Below are 19,711 nucleotides of genomic sequence, written 5' to 3' on the forward strand. Positions count from 1 at the left end.
GAGCCCATTCGTGCTCATTCACGATCGTTTTACAGGATGATCAAAAATTTAGCGCGTCCGTTAGCGCGAAATTAACTTACTCACTTTCGTTCCTCGGAAACGCGTTTGGCCTGTAATGTTAATGGCGTAGTTACAAATGGTACGCTTACCGGTAAAATCGTTGTAAATTGATATATGTTATTGCATCTTCTGACGACATTGAAAGATAAATATCTCATGGCATGAATAATTTGATTTCTTTGGCCAGCTTTCAAATAGCTGAAAACGTCGGAAACTACGCTTCTCGCGTTTAAATATAGAGCCATAATAAAGTCATTTAGAACCGACGAAAAGTATTATGTACCGAGAGAGGCTTTCCCTGTTTGCTGCTTATGTGATGAATGTATTTGCTATTCATAAGATACCCTGAATACGAAATTCTTTCCTTAGTAATATTTCTTAAGTCAGAAATTTTGTAAAATGATTATACTTAACAATGAGATATAATGCCTTTTAATGCCTTTTATTTCTTAATAATTTATTTGCATTTATTTGCTTTTAAAATATTCGTAAAATGAAATTTTAAAAGTGATAGAGAAAATTACAATTTCTTTTTTAGAAGAATTAACTGTACATTGTTTTTGTTGTACAAAAAGATTCTGCATTTGGTATGCAACTTCTTTTTGGCACATCTTCTATAGAGTTGCCGTTAATCTTTTTCAGAATTGGTTTTCGGCCAACGCTAATTTGTATGTAGGAAAGCGGGCAATTTCTCGATCGATTTCTCGTCGTAAGAGTAAGCCGTGCAACCGGAAGTTCATTACCTTGGTGTACTCGCCCTCCGTTGCGGACAATGCTCTCGGTACACGACCCTGGCCGATCGCCAGTTTTTGTCGTGCGTTTTTACCTTTTGGTATTAGGCCAAATTCTCGCGACGCGAGCGTCCATTTACGGTCGCTTTCACCTCGATGCTTTGCAATTAAATATCAGTGGCAACTCGGGACGGAAGCGGAAGAATCTCGGATGGAAAGTTCCGAGCGAAATTTAGAGCTAGAAAATTTAGAACGGATTTTCTCGACAGCTGATATCGCTCTTAGAGACGTAAAATGTTTTTGCAACGAAAAATAAGACACAATTTCTTTTCAATTTTTACCAAGACATAGACCATAGAATCCTATTAATGTAGCAATATAAAATATCTCCACAGTATATTTTTTTAAAAAGAAAACATAAATACGGATTATATTATATTTGCGGAGAATTTTATTATAATCTCTTACATTGTATTACATATCGAAAATATTGTCTTACACAAGAAAAGCTTTCTTTATAAAAAGAATGTAATTGTGATTCTGGGTACAAGCAAAACATAAAGATTGCAAATGCCTTTTAAGTTCCATTTCCAGTTGGGCACAATTGTAATTCTTTAAGTCGGAGAAGCTTATATGCCTTAAGGAAAATCTGTAAAGAGAATCGAAAGAAGCGGCGTCAACGATCAATATAGAACGCAGGACAATAAAGCTCACGACGCATTTCTCACGTCCGGTTTCTGTTTTCCTCTCGGGTTTCAAGAATTGATTTTGTCTCGCAATTCTCTTTGTCGGTTATATAACGCGAAGACTAATGACTGCCAATGAAATCCGCGTTGCACAGAACTAGTTATACAAATCAATAAATATAAAGTTTTTATATATACTATATAGTCATACATTATATTTTATTTTCTTTTGATTGTTTTAAACTTATTTAAATCTTTATTTATAGATATTTATCATATGCTTACTTAAAGATGTATTTATATATATTATTTTATATTTCTGCGACGTTCTCTCCATTTTCAATGAACAAAGATTAAGCGATCGTGTAATCGGATAATTATAACAAATAAAACTTGTGCGCCTGAATTTACTGTATCAAAAACAATGAATATTTCTAAACGTAATAATGCATCGGCATGTGCCACCGATGGAACGTGCCCATATTTTTATTTCGCTTACACTCCTTCATCTCTCCATCTGCATATTACGTTACCGTGCTGATAACGGAATTATGCGAACAAACGATATGGCACTTGTGTCGCCGTCACATATACCGAGTTCTTCTCTTCTTTCATCAGCGTGCCTAATGTCGTTATTTACGCGGTAATCACGACACAATCGCTTTTTATGCGACCGTGAATTCGCTGGGCGAATAAATCTCTTGTATTATTTCACGCGTTGACAGAGTCGCGTTTTGACAAAAAAAAAAAAAAAAAAAAAAAAAAAAAAAAAAAAAATTTGACACAGTGACACGATTGCCACAGTCCCTAAAGGGTGAGAACGTTGGTAACTCTCGGCGCCCTGCCGTGCGTCGCCCTCTTTGTACCCTCGTGTATAGCAAGGGTACGAACGCCTCTTTACACACTGCACTTTCTCTCTTTTTCTCTTGCTTCGCGTCGACGTATCATTAAGCTGTTCACCCTCGTTTTTATTCGAATTGCTCGGAGAAGCCTCACCCTTGCTTCGGGAGTATGCACGTTATAATCGTTTGCGGCCCCCTCATGGCGAACAAAAAAATAATATCGCGCTCGACTGAGCCAAGCCAACATTTTTCTCCATCCGTGTTGCATCCACGTGGCGTAGAGACCCACCTTTCTCATTTTACGCAGGGCCGATCGAGTGACAAAATTGTTAGATAATTGATGTTTTTCTATGCGAAGTATAATTGTCTACATTTTTTTTCATATTTTAATTAATGAATTTGAATTATGATTAAATTAATTATTTACAAACTACGATAAGATGCACTTTATTTTTCTATTCAATGTCAATATAATGTTATGAAGTAACAGACGATATTTTTCATGTAAATGTATATATTAGAATTAAAAATAATTATATATTTAAAATACAGAACTTAACTTATTGCATCATATAAAATATCTAAAATGATGTGTTCTCAATTGTTTTAGGGTGGCGAAGATGCAGAGAACGCAACGGCCGCCACGAGCAGTCCGGAGGAGAAATCAGCAGCGAGCAGTCCATCGGCGGACGAGCAGGTAGCCGCCCCGGTAGCAGCGGCCGAACCGAAGGAAGAGTCCAACACGGCATCGCCAGCAGCAGCTGCTAGCCCGGTCGAGGAAAAGAAAGAAGAACCCACTCCCTCTGCCCCCACTCCCGTCCCGTCCGTCGAGGATAAGAAAGAGGAGACGGTCGAAAAAGTCGAGGCCGAGAAAAAAGTAGTCGAGGTCAGTCAGTCAGCCGGCGGTCAGTCCGTAACGGACCCGATAGAGATCCCAGTCCGTGTCCAGCCAGTCGCGACACCGTCTATCATTGAGAGGAAAACCAGTGAGGACCTTCCCTCCCTGCTCCCGTCCAGTCCACCGCCGACCCCCATAGACCCGTCGCCCTTGCAGCAGGCTCGGCAGGCCGCAGCGAGTGCCACGGCTCTGGCCGAGGCACTTCAACTGCCTGCCGTGGCTGCTGACGAGGAAGAGTCGACGCCGACATCACCGCTCGATGCGTCCTGCGACGATGTTCCCCAAGAAATCCGCGAATCCGCTGTCCCCGCTATCGCGTCTCCGACATCATTCGGTTCCTCCGCCGACTTGCCCCCGACGGAAACGACGTTTGTCGCGAAAGTAGAGCGCTCGCCGGTGGTAGAGGCCAAGATCGAGATCGAGACATCTCAAGATGTTGCGAAGATGGTAGGGAAGACGTTAGCTAGTAGCTGTGACGATAAAGAAGTCGAGATCGAATCAAAGGTAGAGAATGTGTTGGAGAGCCCTGTCACGATGACGAAGGAGGTATCGAAATGCCAAGAAAGTGAGGCAAATAGGGTAAAGGAAGCGTCGCCGTTACCAGAAGTGGAACGTGATACGAGGAAGCAGTTGATTGAACCGGTCGATAGTAAAACTATGCAGAACGAAGATGTGGTAGAAAGCAAAGCAGAATGTCCCTTTATTTCTAAAGAGATAGATCCGTTTATCGACAGCAGCGTGAGAAAAAGCGATTTTCTGGATCAGTGTCCGATAAATATCAGTAACGAGAAACTGCCAGAAGTTACGGTTTTTTCAACGGTAGAGGAAGTTTCCGATATTGTTGCTAAAGTTATGAATGAGCCTTTAGTCGTAGAGTGTCAAATAAAGAACGAGATAAATAGCTGCGAAGGTGATACGAAGATAAATGCACTACCTAGCACTGAGAGTAACAAAGTTAAGATTGGAACATTACCGTCGATTGAAATTGAATCAAAAGACTCATATCCGGCGGTAGAGCAACATTTATCATCTAAAAATCTTGAGATTGAAAAAATGGAGTGTCCAAGTGAAACAATGCAACACGTAGAATCAATTAAGAAATTATCGGACTCCGATCTTCTTTCGATTGACAAATGTGTGACTGTTGAGTCAAAGATATCATCGAAAGCCATTTCTACACCCTCGAAAATCGAAAATTCACTCAAAGAAGAACTGAAGCAATCTTCAGCAGACGCGGAAGTTGAAGAACATTTGTCCGAAAGACTGATCGAATATGAACACGATTATGCGAAATATGCGTCGGAGGAAGAAAGAATTGCATCGATAACTTCACCGACTGAATTATTCATAAATTCCGAAGAAGGTCCGCTATCAGTTTCGGGGGATATTGTAGTAGAAGCTAAGCCGGCGATGATCATTCCAGAAGATGATAGCGTGGAGGAATTCTCCGATACCACCGAGTCCATCAAGGTGATTCCTGATACTGACGAAGAAAAAATTGAGAACGAAGCAGAATCGGATACCGCATTACCCACGGAAGAGACATTGATCTCCGAAGAAGACATGTCCGTTCCGGAAGACGTCACAGGTGAACCGTTAAACGAAATTATTAGCACGTCTGATAATATTATTAAAAACGAAATAAAGATAACCGATGTAGAAGACACGCTACCAGCTCCACCTGAAAATTTGCAAGTCTCAACCAATTCGCAAATATGCGAATTTCAAGATATAGCAAATGAAACAGAACATATCGTTAACAGAGAAGATTCAATCGCGATATCTGCTTCAGGCATTGAGACAGAAACATTTGTAACATCTCCGTCGCAGATTGAACAAACCAAAGAAGTTGAAAAATGTCCTCTTTTACCAAAAGATTGTACGACATCATCTGAATTCTGCTCTTTACAAGACTCGGCACCGAAATATTCTCCGCAAATAGCGTTTTCAGATTCTCCCGTTTCAAAGAGGCACTCTCCGGCACGAGTTCTTTCACCCGGACCGGAAAGCGTGCCCATCTCGTTGGAAGATCTTCCCCCGGCGCCCGAAGACACGGGGATTCAAAGTTTAGATTCCTTTGATTATCCTTTACCACCGGAAGAGCTCTCTTGTCCGTTATCATTGATTGTCACTCCGAACGTGTCCACAGACGAGTTACCACCAGCTCCCGTCGAGCACGCGGCTAGTCCGAGAGATCCGACAGAGACGCTCCTCACACCGCCTATAAGTCCCAACTTCCAATCCAATGCCAATATCGCATCCGGCATCGCGACAGAAACCTCCACGAGAGATTGCTCACAAATTCCCTTGTATGACGACATCAGCAATCGCGAACAACCCGCGTCACTGAGTGAACCGATGATTTTGTACAATCAGTCGGACATTGAATTGAAGCAGAGGCTGGCGGCCGAGTGCCTAGCGAAGACCGAAAGCCAGGAAGGGGCCTTGTTGTCATGTGAATTGTCAAACACCGTCCCGTCAACTGCCTCCAAGGAGCATCACCAGGTGACTAACATGCAACACAATCTCCTGGCATGAATGCGGCCGGCCAAAATTCTTTGGTGGGTCCCTCGTTCCACATATATCTTCGTCGTACGATCCGCACCATTACTGTTTCTGTGGTCTTATCGCCTGAAAGAAACATCGGCTCTCCTCCGATTCCCAAATCTCCCCGGAATCCCTTCAATACCCGGAGTTTGATCATTGTTGATACATACTTTGAATCCCTAAAACTCTTTCATATCCAGCAAACTGCCAGTATCAAACAATCTCGCCTTTCCGCCCCGTTCTCTCGACGAAGGGTAACATTGAATGAGACTGACAGCGATGTCCGGGAGGTCTTGCACAATTCTCGAGTTTCGAGAACAAAATTATATTTTGCCAGTCGTTCGAGTATGTCGATGCACGACCTAGGAGGAGCCGGCGGATCCTCAAAGAGTCTGCAAAATACGTTTTCTGTCCCGATGCGTTCCCTGTTGTGTTCCAACGCCTGAGGGTCTCGTCTCGTGTGCATCCTTCGTTCTGTCGAACGTGATTAACAAGCCTTACTCTGCTGCTCGATATCCTCCGACGCTTCCGCCCAGCTCTCCCCCTCTCTACCCCATTTATTACCATCATTACCAGTTATCACCTGTGTTGTTTGCCTCTTGGTTTTCTTGACAGTATTAACATGACTTTTTTATACGATTAAAATTAATGCGCTGTAGTAGAATATTTTTTACGGCGCGGTGAATAGCGGATCAATCGCGCTATCGTGCCAATTAATGTAATTTCCGTAGAAGATTGTTATCCTTTTTTTTTCATGTCGAACGCTCTTATACTAATATAACATAGGCGCTCAAATATTAGAGGTACCTCTAGTGTGAATCTCACTGATAGACGTAAAAGCAGTTGGACTAATGACACGCGCGTGGTAGCTGACGTTTTAGATTTTAATAGATATGCTCATTAGAAGATCTCGATACTTACTGTCGTGCTGTTCTCGTAATTGCATCTGTTGTGTCGTATAAGCATCTTGTACTTGCGCATGCCGAGTTTTCTTATATCTAAGGGATTCGTCAGCGGGATTTTCAATTCTTTACGCTGCCCGAAGCATGACGAAACGATTCTGCCGAGACATTTTGTCGTTATGCGGTGCGTTTCAAGCGAGGAGGTAATTGCGATTGTTCGGTCATACTGTCCAGTAATGCAGGCCAAAGTCAGATATATTCTAATGCACTACTTGTATAGTTACTTAAAACTTTATATGCATTTTTTTATTATCTATATTATTATTATTAACCATTTATTTTTATATAAAAGAGTTCCGTTAATTTTATTCTATAAATTAAGTACATTATATATAAAAAATTTTATTTTAATCTCTATTTCTGAGTAATCTCAGGATAGTTTTTATCTTTTACTAAAGCCACAACATACGCATCTCATGATGATTCGATAGTCACTTATGTCCTGTGATTCACGAGAAGAAAAAAAGGTTTCGTTCAAGATTCTCTTCCCGAATGAGAACTGTTCGGCAGAATCGATCTTACGTCTTTTGTCCTTGTTACAGCATGCTGGGATTTGGATTTAAAAAAAGAGACAGATGGATAAAGAAAGATATAGAAAAAGCGTTAGCATAACGAACAGAATTATATTTTACAGAAAGCTCCGGAAGTCGAGGCGCCGGTAGAAAACAACATCGCCCACAATGACAGTACGACGGAAAGCGCTGATGAGGCTCCTAAAGTTGCACCACCGGCCATCCCGACCGAGGCACCCGCCTCCCCGCCAACAGCGCCGGCTATCACCGAGGACGTTGCCTCGGTCACCAAGGTAATATATATATTTATATGTATATTCCCAGTCTAGCCACAGTCTGAAGATTATAATCATGTATGCTACGTCCACGCTATTATTAGCTTGGAGTGAGTCATTGTCGATGATGCACGGATAACATCGATCGATCATTTCGAATATATGTACGTGAAGAGATTGTTTCTTAGCTCTTTATTGTTTGTTTCATCTTGTATAGAGAATTTGTTTATGCATATTATTACGAAATGCATTAATGAAAAAATTTAACGGGATATGGAAAAAACGTGAGAATAGTGTACCCTAAATTATGAATCGTATTTTGTAAAAAAGATAGAAGGAAGTAGAGATGGAACAATTTAAAATTTCTATCCTGAGAAAAATTCATACATCAATTTTTCAAAATTTTTAATTCTTATTGACAATTTCCATAATAAAAACGTAACAATATATCTTGATGGAATCTGTATGATTACTGGATGAAGACCTCTCAGCTCATCTAAACAATGACATAGTTATTAAAATTGATATAATTTACATGATGATCGCCAAGAGATCATTTATGCTCGACGAGCTTAAATGAGGCTGAAGGTCATTATCGAGTATATTGACCGACGAAGATTAACGAGCGAAGGGGCCATCTGATTATTAATACTGCGACTGCACCTTTTTAATGGTGACTAAGCAATCATTAACGCCATTAACGTTTTTTATTTTTTTTTCAAAGGCCATCGAGGAGATCGACATAAGCGATAAAGCGGTCGCGGCGGCAGTGAACGAAGCTATCGAATGCAACACGAATGTAAATGATTTTTTTATAAGATATTCTTGCGCGCGACATCAATCTGCACTCAAATAGTCGAACCACTCATTTCTTCTTTTTTTTTTTCCAGGAAATCATCGCTGATGCGCACCACCAAAACAACATAAACGAATAAGCGCCAATTAATCGAATTGTATTTTGGAAAGAAAAAAGTTCTTTTCTCTCGTTAAAACCAAAAAAGTATATTATATAGATATGTATATTTGGACCATTCCTACAACTAAACAGAAAATAACGTTCTTTCGTTACGAGCAGCAAAAGGGGAAAACGGGATGATGACGACGACGATGACGACGACGACCGCGATATCGTGAGAGCATATAGACTCTGTGGTAGGCCTATTATTAATTATTAAACGACGTTTGAGACGACAGGGCAAACGAGAATACGCGCGAAGGAATGAATCTACAATCGTATTATTTACAAATGGGCTTTATGAGGTCATATGTATATCGCGCGAATGTTCGTTTACGGGGGAGCAAATATAGATTGTTCATGCACGGTCTCTTTCACTGATTAAACGATTACTCGTTTCATTCTTTGTGGCGCGCAGATAGAGCAAAGTTGCGCACGTATCCTTCGGATTGTATGCAATCGTTACAACGATATCGGCCCTGTTATGTAGAAATTTTTAAAGTTTCATTAATTGTTACTGAAGTCTAATGCTCGAACATCGCGCGACGGACAAGCGATAGGAGCGATTAATTAAGATCGTCGAGATGATAGGGCGAGAATCATTCGTCGCGCATTCCAAGGGAAATACTCATTGGATGACGCCCTCCCGTAATTACATAACTATTATACTCTGATGAGAGCGAGAGAGTGTGAACGAGGAAGAGAGAACGAGAAAGAAAGAGAGAGAGAGAGAGAGTGAAAGAGAGAAAGTCAAAATATAGAGAAAGGAATCAAGGAAGGAGCAGGCTGTGCGTGATTGATAGCGATTGTGTGAAAGGGAAAAAGAACAAAAAAAAGCGCGTAAAACAAGAAGGATGAGGATGCATCTTTGCCACGGTGAGAACAGGAAAAGGACGAAAATATGCGAGAGGAAAACTAGAAATAGCGGAAGAAGATTATTGAGCGACACGCGATAAAGTTCGTACGAAAAAAAAAACCCGCGTCGACGACTTTGTTGAGGGCACCCGATATATTGTTTCGCTCGTATTTCCTTCGCGTTCCTTAATTTTCCTTTTTCCGTTTACATCTGTACAATCGAAACGTTTTTACGTTGTAACAAGGAACTTGCACATCTTCAACATGATTTTGATAGGCGCGTATCCTAAGGCGCTTGCGAGCACACGAGGAGACACGTTACACACGAACACGAAAATGACATTTATACCGCGTATACGTATATACGTACCATGCAACATACGAGATAAAGTATATACAGTAAGTCGAAATGAGATGTAAGTGATATATTAATCTAGACTATAGAGAATGCGTTTGTGTAAATTCGGCGTTTGTTCGAACATGCTAACTTCTCCATAGAGGAAGAGGGAGGGAAAGAAGCCTATCGTAATTTTTATGATAATCATTAAAATATCGCCTAATTACAATTTACATACGAGACATGCACAATTTACCACCCGGAAACGGTACCTTTTTCAAGTTTTCATACGATGTTTCTACGTTTCTACGTTTATACGGATCTCCAGAAGATAAAAAAATAATAATTATTATCTACGAAAAGCTTTTTTTATTAAGACTGTAGCGTAGATCTTAAAGTGTTATAAACGAGAAGCGCATTATACACGTGTGACACGCTCCGATATTTGGGAATATCGCCGAGTGAAAGGGTGGGACCGAGCGTTCACTCGTGTCCGTGATCGGCATTAATTTCTAAGCGGTTACATACATATTAACGTGTAAGGACGGGAAGGAAGTAAGATTAAAAGTTGTATAGTAAAACAATACATTCATTAAGTATATCTGTCCGCAATGATCTTTACAACGAAAAAATTATTCATCATCTTCTTGGAGCGGCGACGACACGTTTTGGCGACGAGAGCGAACTTTTTATCGAAATTCTTCGCGAGCGACCCGAGACTGATATCTGTGCACCCACATCATTCTCTAGTGATCGTCATCACTCTGAGGCGCCGTCGAGGCAAACCTCGCTCGTTTATTTATTTTGCGCCGGAGACTACAAAATTGTGAATGAGACCTTTGGATCGAAGCCGCCTCAGATGCGAAAGTACAGTCTCCCAGTATCTTCGATCAGCAGTTATAATAGTAACTAAACTATTCTACATTTATCTATAACCTATAATAAACTGTGAAACAAAGTGTATCAGCGGCGAGCATTTATTTCATCACAGAACCTCTATCCCACATGACTTATAACATTGATACATAGGAGTTTTTATAGATCATTATTTATTTATTTATAAAAAGAAAAATATCAAAATATATCACACTATTGCTTCTAAAGCATTTATCACTGTATCTAGTTCGTCCTTATCCAGCTCTAAATTTATGATTTGTTGAGATTCTGTATCTTCGACTATTAGGTCCAGCTGAAGAAGGAATTCCCGCAAAGAAGCCATCTTGCTCGAACCCATTATCAACTATCAAAAACATGTGATGAAGCAAATAAAGCCAAAAATAAAAATACAAGTAAAAAATGATTGTTGATATACCTTTAATCTCCAATCTAAATCGATTACAGTTGGTAGATTCCTTTTGTAATGTTTCCTCAATAAAGCATTTGTTAAATGTTCCCTGCGCACTTTTAAGCAAGTAAGAATGTTTTGTTGCACTTGCTCGGGTAATTCATGATATTCTTGCGGCATCTAAAACAATCATTTTTCCAATAAAATTTATTTCACAAAAATACAAAGGAGTTTAAATATGTCCTTTAAGTTATATCTCATATCAAGATTATAAAATTTGATTTGATTCTATTAATATCAATATTCGTATAAATGCAATTTTTTAACAATTTCATACCTTTTCTTCTACCATATAAAGAGAAGCAGGATTCCGTAACAATGATGATATTAGCTTATAAATTCCTTCGTATTCCGTTTTGTTCCAATCCATGCTATTAAAGAATTTATGATACGATGGTCCTGGACGACCACAAATTTCGTCGACGCATGCATGTAACAGCTTAATGTAAAGAAAATTATTATGTCATTTAAACGAAAACATGAATATATTATTTTGTTTTACTAACTTCTTTCAAGACATTGCTTTTGTCTTCATTAAAGAGGTTTATGTACAACGATTGAGTGCCTTCCATAATTGCTATTTTCTTCAAGATACACTTTGTTTATTATGATTGTTTTATCACTGAGTGTTAATGTAAAAACAGATTAGATTTTCCGGATATAAAACACATTTCGTAAAGCTTCTAATTACATACTGTTCGCGTTATTTCTTAACTATATCGCGATATAAAATTCTCTCATTCAAATAGAATCTTAAATATTAAAGATACATTTAAACAGTAACTGTAACAATGAGATTTTCAATCGCGATTGACAACTACAATAAACGAGGTTAGGAAAACGAATACAATCGCGTTTGACAGTTCATGCATTTGCGCCATCAGCTGATGTATCTTGAAAACTGAAGATGTATCCTCGGTTAAGATAATAGTAACTTTATCGACCGAGGATTAAAATTTGAGCACGTACTTTGGTATCATGCTCGCTGGATGGCGCCACCGATATCGAAAAACCATTAATTCTTTTTGCATTTTGCGCCGCCATTTGTAATTTCTCATAGTTCTTATGAACGTTGAAGCGCGAACGTGAGTCGCGAGTTTTTTCGTCAGATTTTCGTACAGAAACTTGATTCTTTGCATAAAAATCATAAATCTGATAGCGCAGATGAGAGAATAAGATACTTTTATACGTTTAGACTCGGGGATAATGTTATTTACATAAAGATCACCGATCGATTCGATTTCTCAAGACGAGGTGAGTGAAGCTTGCCGACAACGGACTCTTTATTTTCGAACTTGTAATAACGTTTTATGCAATTTGGTTTCAGATGCTGCTTGAATGATCCTGTACTGTGATGTACGCTGCTTGAATGATCCTGTGTTGTGATGTACGCGGTCTACATGTGTTGCTGGGTCGGTGAGTCGAGTATTTCTTCATCCATACTTTTCGCACCTTCGTTCATCTAGCACTTAAAGCCGCCATAATCAATAAAGAGGATCGCATACGACTTGTATATGTATTCGGGGTCTTTCTCTGTCTCTGTATCGTTATTAGATCTCAGATTTATGATAGTTATTAAGTGAGTTTGTTTAGGTATCTCGTTTAGATAAGCGAAGGTGTAATGTGCGACATAAATTTTTCCTTCGTGATCACGAACGGACAAGATCAATCTCGATGCAAAGAGAGAAGCACAAAATATATTTATTACGATATTTGATATGTACGCTTAACAGGTATGTACGTGCGAACGAATGTTTATATGCGTAAGGTATATAAAAGCATGGAAAGTTCAGGACGTGCGTAAACGTTTTGGTCGCGATTTCGATCTCGCGTTGAAAGATGATACGTCGAGATAAAGACGTACGCTTTAGTTCCGAATCCGGACGAATCGCGATCCTCCAGTAGCTTCGTCGAGAAATATGATACTTTCATTGTGAGTTCGTATCGCGCGTTCTATTCGCGATTTTCGTTAAAATGGAAAATTTATATTTAAGAAAGATTTATGGAGATAAAATAGTGATATTGTATAAGAATTTAATTTAATTTAAAAATCGAGAATATAAGAAAAATTAAATTAGAAAAGAATAAAAGTATGTTTTTTTCTTTAAGAATCAAATTAGAAGAGGGAGAATAAGAGATGCGCAAAATTGCATATAATCGATATATTTTTCATATTTTCAGATTATTATATTCACGTAGTAAAGAAGCGGCGGTAATTAACATTATAATGGCTATTTTTTCTCGCAAACAATCGCATAGTCCAAGCACGCATTTACGATTCAATGCACACAATCGACCTATTTTAATTCTTTGTGATTTTGCTATTTTTTTTTAATAACATAGAAAATACAAAGTTACAAATACACGCGGCTGCATCGCTTGCAGCGATTATAAGGGCCTTCCTCGTGTTACATCACCTGCGTAAAGACGCAAGAGAAGAGAGCACGCAGCTCTCCTCTCTCAGTATGGTTTTACATCCACTATTTAAATATTAAATTAACGAACATGCCGTTATACATTAATGCTCGATTAAATACAATAAAGATATTCTATTATGTAACATACAAAATATGTGGATACATTAATGATCTGTTTCAATTCTGCGTGAACGTCCATGTCTGTATTCGGACTTTGGTATTTTTACTCTTGATGTAATTATTTCCGTAAATACATTTCAGGCAAAGCATGATATATAGTCATGTTTAATGAAACGAATGAGAATGAAAGGGATTCAACAGTCCTCGCAAGATGTAACGAATGTGAAGTCTTCTCACGCAGAACGGAAACAGGATCTCAGACTAGGCTCGCGTCCGAGGTCTTCTCAGCGTAAACTATGATACTACGACACATCGTTTATCGCATAAAATTACCATTAACGTAAAAGACACGTATCGCATCCTCTTAGATCTACATAATTTTAGCGATGCGATTTCTCGAGTCCTCGCCGACGAGATTCCTGCTCAAAGAAGGCAGTTCTTTTTAATCATTTCTCTTCAAAAATTATATAACTAGAAGCACTTTTTATCATCACTGGTAATTTTGCAGTATAATCACTAATTTATACAATACGTTGTATTCTTCTAAAAATCGCTTGAGAGTTGTATAGAATGTTATTTTCCTATATCAATGACATATGTGCGTAAAATCTTGGATATTTATTTTTTATTTTTAACGCACATCGGTAAGCCGCCGCGAGATATCGTTATAAAATGATCCTCGTCACTCTCTTAAACATCGAAATATTTTACTATTCCCGTGACAACTACTGGTATTGAAAATTAACGATCACATTATTACTATCGTATTCTCGTTGACGAACGATAGAAAAGAAAAAGCGACGATGATATACGCGTACGGGCCCGGATAGCGATGTACATTTATACATAATGACAGGGATACACGTACACATATACATATATAATGAGTCTCTCTTTCTCTCTCTCTCTCTCTCTCTCTCTCTCTCTTTTTCTTTCTGATGAAGACACACTTAAAAAAAAAAAAAACAAGAAAATGGCACCATCAATTTCTCGTGCGCTTCATCGCGCTATCTTTCTCTTCATTGGCACGACACGAATTGTATTTTATGCAACCGTTATCCTTCCTTCTTTTGCTATCCGTATATATTAATCGCGATTCCTCTAGCTTCTGAATCGGTGATTTAGATTCGTACGGTATGCGCTACCTGCCATTGCGTTGAAGGTGTCCCTTTTTCCTGGACATTTGCCTGGCCGTTTCATGTATTCGCCGAATTCGCAATTAGGCATGGCACATTCATTGCTCTGAATGCATCTGCGATCAAAGATGAATTATATCATATATTAATCATAGTCAAAATAAAATTTTTGATTTGTTTTTCTAATTGTTTTAATCTATAAATGTTAAAATAATTTTGTGTAATATTGTGAATTTCTAGCCTGCTAAAGAAGCAGTCGATCAATTTTTATCGGGCAAAACCTTTTGGAGAACAAGATTACTAGATCAAATATTTTACATTACATTTGCATATAAATGTTAGAGTGCAGTTAAGTTGGATTCAGGCAAAGTTACGGTGAAACTTTACCGTACGTGTATACAAACGGAGTTTGCTATTTTGTTTTTTAAATTCCGGTAATTAAACTCGTGCATTGGAATACTTTGCGGTAAAGTGTGTCGCGAAATTGCTGTTTCAAAGACTATCTAAACATACTTACATTCTGTCCGCGAGGGAGAAGTATCCCTTTCCGCGTCTGGTCTTTATACAATTCTGATTGCTGTCGTAGCAATTACATTGACAAGCGCCTTCCAGCGTGATCCTCGGCGTGAATTCCGACGGGCATCGGCATCTGTAAATTTTTTTTTATCGCACAGCACCGATATTATGAGGTAGTGAAGAATTTTTCCTTTTCCGAATCATTTTATTCATGCAAAGCGTCGCGTAGATTTACGTAAATAAGAAAAAATTGAATATTTTAATTTTCAGAGAGTTTTACTGAGAGTCGCGAACTGTTAAAAATATATACTTTAACGGACTTACGGTTTTCTCGATGGCGGTTTCTTCATGTTTTGTGGGGGCGACGAGGAGTGCCGATACACTCTCTGGTCTGCAAATTTCTCGTTTGTCGTGTCGTATTTGGACCTCTCCCTGCATTCGCATTCTGTGTGATTGTAGAACGATAGCTTCTCCACTACAGTGCCGCCGGCCACGTTCGCGGTCTACAATAAAATCAGAAATAAACATTACCACGGGACGCACGCTTTCATAAACGCGCGCGATATGTGCATAATCAACGTCGTAAACGATACATTATGTTCCGAGAGAGTCTGAAGTGCGCTTGAAGCTCTCTCTCTTCCTCTCGTTGATGGGATTTTTTATATTTCGTTATTTCGTTATTTATGCACTAATATTTATTCGCACGCCACATTGCGGAAACGTTTACACGGAAGTTTCGCCGATAAGTAAATATCGCCGTGTAAAGTTAGGACTACTCGCGATATGCAGAAGTAACTTTGTAAATAATAGTACACGGTGTACAAGAAGCCAGGCAGCCTTATCCGTTCGTTATTTATAACTACAAGGTATTGTGGAACTATCTTCTTTCACACAGATTCTTTAAGAGATCGAGATCTATTCTTTTCTTTAAAAAAAAAAAAAAAAACAGTGATATTGCACGACGCTTTATGCAAATAATTTTCTCGCATATTTTTCATTATTATCGTATCGATTAACCGGATTGCTATTCTCTTACCGATCGTATTGCAAAAGTGAACCTTTGGACATAACAGTCGAGCATTCTTATCGTAGTATTGGCGACGTCGTGATCTCGTGCTAACGAGAGCAACAAGACCTGAGGCTGCATAACATTACGGCAATAGTTAAAAAAAAAACTAGACGATCAGCTCGTACATCCGACCCGGTTCTAATTGGGTTCAATTAACCTGACTCACACTTTGTGAGAGTCTGCTGTACAACAAACTAGGCGTTTACCGACTGACACGGATGCTGCTGGAGCGCGGGAGTTATCCGTATCGTCGGGCCGCATTTAGCCCGCCTTTAATCGGCTCTAATTGCTCTGAGTCACTACTCGTACCCGATTTCTGCTCGTGTCTGGCGCATTCCGATCGGTCGTTGTCTTAATAATTAACGTGCAATTAATGTCCGATATAAATAGACGCGCAATTATTCGATACATTATTTCATCGCTTAGCAAGTAATCTCGAGATATAAATGATAGATCGGATAAAGAATAATTAATTTCAGATTTCCGTCAAAGAGATTCTTGTCTGCTTATGTCTGAAATATCACGCGCATTCTATTTACATATTTCATATTTTCTTGCCGTTTATTACAATGTAAAACGACAAAGGTTCGCGTGAGCGGGTGAAAAATAAAAGTTTCATGGTTAATTGAAAGTTGGAAAATCACCGGCGAGAGAAATTCTAAGGCGGTGACACGCGTCGAATCGTAAGCGACCACATCTTGCGCTCGTAATTATACTGTTCTCGTAATTGGCAACTGGCTGATGTTCATTGTGCGCGATAGAAAGCTCGTTGTACGTGACTCACGGATTATCCCCGCGAAGCAAAGATTCACGGCGTGTATTATTACAGGCGTGTTTTAAAATCAACGGGCACGTTAGCTGTAACGGCGAAATTTCGTAACGGCAGAACACGGAAGCAAAAGAGAAATGCACTAAAAGTTCAACTCTTGCGAATTAACGTTTGCATTAACGACTGAAAGAAAAAATCGCAAAGGCGTAAAAAGAAAAAGGAGTATAAGAAATTTATTTCATATCTTAGAAGTACCTTGTCATATATGTAAATAGTTATCTTTGAATTTCTAATCCGTATAATACAAGTATTTCGAACTTCTGCGAATTTCTTACGCGCGTGGCATTTAACAAATATCTATTTTATTACGTGAAATCTATGAGTCGTGCATTCTCTTAGCATGGTTGAAACGCGAAAGTAACTCGTGTTAAATGGGTCGAGTACTCGATCACCAAGATCGATGATAATGAACGACACGCTACGGTACGGTGTGTCCGGTCGACAGTGTGTAGGCGATCAACCGCGGTTAAGATTTTATTTCGCGGATTGTCGCGGTCGCAAAGTGCGGTGATCACGACGTCGCTCAATTAATGCCATTTCGCCACACGGGGCAACAGTACGAAGATACGATTGCAACAGTCACACATTTCTCGCGACGTTATTAAAATTACCCAAGGGGCAGGATTGCGATAGTCACTGTTCGTGATGGCTTTAAAAGCGACCGGAAAACCACGCGATATATAATTCTACTCGTCGCGATATTGATATTTTTTCCGTATATCAAAGTCTCCCGAAAAAATTTCTCTAACGAAAAAAATCAAATTAACTGGGTTTAGGAGTAGTTATTTTCTATCAAGGTTTATTTAAATGCATCGTAAGACTTTATTAAACTGAGGATACGAATCTTTATACGCGACAAATTGCGTGGAAGAATTGCGTGAGATTTCTTTTTCCCATGATAAAGTACACGGATCTTGTTGGCTCTTTGTAATACGAGTTGCATTCACGGGGCATTCTCCTTCTTTCTCCGAGCTCTGTCAGGTCGGTACACGAGGATTGAGATTCGCGATCGTCTCTGACGAATAACCAAGCCGAGAGATCATGGTCATAAATTTTATGCCGCAGTGCTGTACGTAGGACGTCCTGTGGTGAACGTGTTCAGAATTGTGCTTAATATCACTTTTACTATTTACTATTTCAATTGCATTACAAATATTCGAGATTACCTTATCACTGGTTATTTTAATTGATGCAGGCTCGTTTCGCGATTACCCGATTGATTAATTCTCGTACTCGATTCGTATCCTATTACTATGTATTTTTTTTTTAAATTTTCTCAATCTTTTTTTAAAATTATATATGAGCAAATATCACGTATTTTAGTAATTGTAATATTATTACAAAAAAAAAAAAAGAGATTATTTAATTAAGATTAGAGAAGATTTTTTAAAAAGATGGTAATTATAGCCGTATTATCCAGTTATATGTTTCTTGATCGACATGTCTAGTTACGAGTTTCGTGAATTTCTTCGCGTGCTATCAGCATTGATATACGGACGAGGATAATGCACCTCCTAAGGGATGCATCAGTGGTAGCGTGGCACGAAGTTCCGTCGGTCTCATGTTTCAAGATTTTTGTCGGAAAGCGACATGGAACAGCATAGGTATATTTATAGGGTGCAGCTAGGCGCTTACGACTCCACGCCCATAAAGTCAGTATTATAAAGTCAGTTTGGAATTGTCGCCGACGGCGATTGTATATATATGTGCAAGTTTTACAGTATGAAGTAGTATTCTAGCATTTCTCATGTTCGTTAAATTTTATAAATGATACGGCGTTAACTCGAGACGATCAATCGCGACATTGACTGAAAATTACACGATATATCGACAACATTATATTTATTATCAATCTTGAATAATAACGCAATTTTGAGCAGCGCTTTGCTGAAATGTCCCAATTTGCATCTCCCGATACCGTAATTTTTCGATACACGGTTACGATGATCGCGGTGCGTAATTGTAATATCAGACGTAGGAAGTAAAGAACGTTACGAGAGGCGCATGTGATTTCCATAATGCCGTGATGGGTGATTTGCGAGAGTTTCTTCGTCGAAGGCTTGCCATGAGTCCGTCCCGTAGACCATGGCGAATTCCGGAATTTAATTTCCGCGAGGATTATCCCTCTCGCGGGATCGGAGCAGCTGACTGGTTGCCTCATTAACATTCGCCGTATCTCGCTCCGGGCGCTCGTTCGTGAATGAAACACAGGAACCCGGCACGAAACCGGGCGCACGCCTCTCTGGAAAGAGATCGGTGAACCGTGTCCGGGGTGATCAGTTTCTCGGATGAATATCCCGTGTTTATCTTGACAATATTACGCTACGTTATATCGAATTTGCGCCGCGACGACTTTATAAGCGACGTCGAATTTTTCGTGAATTTATTTTATTAATTAAGAGAAATAGTCCCGAGTTAATCTTTCAAAGTTTTATTTATTTCGTAGATTATACGTATTACATTATATTATATATTTATTTTTTATTATAATTTTATTGTATAATTTGACTTTTTATATCCTTTTATTTTATTTATTTTAGACCATTTTAGAATCTAAATCACTCTTATGATTTATTTGATAAAGATCGGCGAATAAGATTTTTTATTTTAGTCTTTTTT

At 39.0% G+C, this 19,711-nt stretch overlaps 3 protein-coding genes across 7 annotated transcripts in view; 1 reads left to right on the plus strand and 2 right to left on the minus strand.

Moving 5' to 3' along the window:
• The window catches only part of LOC115238216 (A-kinase anchor protein 200-like), a 68,169-nt gene extending 57,549 nt beyond the window's left edge, over positions 1 to 10,620 (plus strand). For all 5 annotated transcript variants that reach the window (XM_029811822.1, XM_029811823.1, XM_029811824.1 and 2 more), the window contains 4 exons: positions 2,930 to 5,722; positions 7,361 to 7,531; positions 8,238 to 8,312; positions 8,404 to 10,620. In XM_029811822.1, coding sequence (XP_029667682.1) covers positions 2,930 to 5,722; positions 7,361 to 7,531; positions 8,238 to 8,312; positions 8,404 to 8,448 — 3,084 coding nt within the window. In that variant the 3' untranslated portion in view covers positions 8,449 to 10,620. The remainder of the gene's footprint in view (positions 1 to 2,929; positions 5,723 to 7,360; positions 7,532 to 8,237; positions 8,313 to 8,403) is intronic.
• A 3-nt stretch (positions 10,621 to 10,623) lies between these two features.
• Positions 10,624 to 11,915, minus strand: LOC115238217 (COMM domain-containing protein 8-like). The gene is made up of 4 exons (XM_029811828.1): positions 11,512 to 11,915; positions 11,283 to 11,444; positions 10,973 to 11,125; positions 10,624 to 10,900 (listed from the first exon to the last, which is right to left on the minus strand). Exons 1-4 carry the CDS (start codon positions 11,575 to 11,577, stop codon positions 10,745 to 10,747), a joined length of 537 nt encoding a protein of 178 aa, XP_029667688.1. The 5' UTR covers positions 11,578 to 11,915; the 3' UTR covers positions 10,624 to 10,744.
• Positions 11,916 to 13,156: 1,241 nt separating this feature from the next.
• LOC115238239 (vascular endothelial growth factor A-A-like) overlaps positions 13,157 to 19,711 on the minus strand; it is a 37,748-nt gene continuing 31,193 nt past the window's right edge. Inside the window, exons 2-4 of the mRNA XM_029811875.1 lie at positions 15,519 to 15,697; positions 15,196 to 15,327; positions 13,157 to 14,794 (exon numbers count right to left, since the gene is read on the minus strand). Coding sequence (XP_029667735.1) covers positions 14,644 to 14,794; positions 15,196 to 15,327; positions 15,519 to 15,697 — 462 coding nt within the window. The 3' untranslated portion in view covers positions 13,157 to 14,643. The remainder of the gene's footprint in view (positions 14,795 to 15,195; positions 15,328 to 15,518; positions 15,698 to 19,711) is intronic.

The sequence above is a fragment of the Formica exsecta genome, unplaced genomic scaffold (genome assembly GCF_003651465.1).
Source record: "Formica exsecta isolate Colony F162 unplaced genomic scaffold, ASM365146v1 scaffold33, whole genome shotgun sequence".
Taxonomy (NCBI): domain Eukaryota; kingdom Metazoa; phylum Arthropoda; class Insecta; order Hymenoptera; family Formicidae; genus Formica; species Formica exsecta.

Coding starts and splice junctions, on each gene's coding strand:
- LOC115238217 (XM_029811828.1), bottom strand. CDS start 11,577: ATGGAAGGCACTCAATCGTTGTACATAAACCTCTTTAATGAAGACAAA. Junction 11,445..11,511: donor AAAGCAATGTCTTGAAAGAA/GTTAGTAAAACA, acceptor CTTTACATTAAG/CTGTTACATGCATGCGTCGA. Junction 11,126..11,282: donor TTTATATGGTAGAAGAAAAG/GTATGAAATTGT, acceptor TGATTGTTTTAG/ATGCCGCAAGAATATCATGA.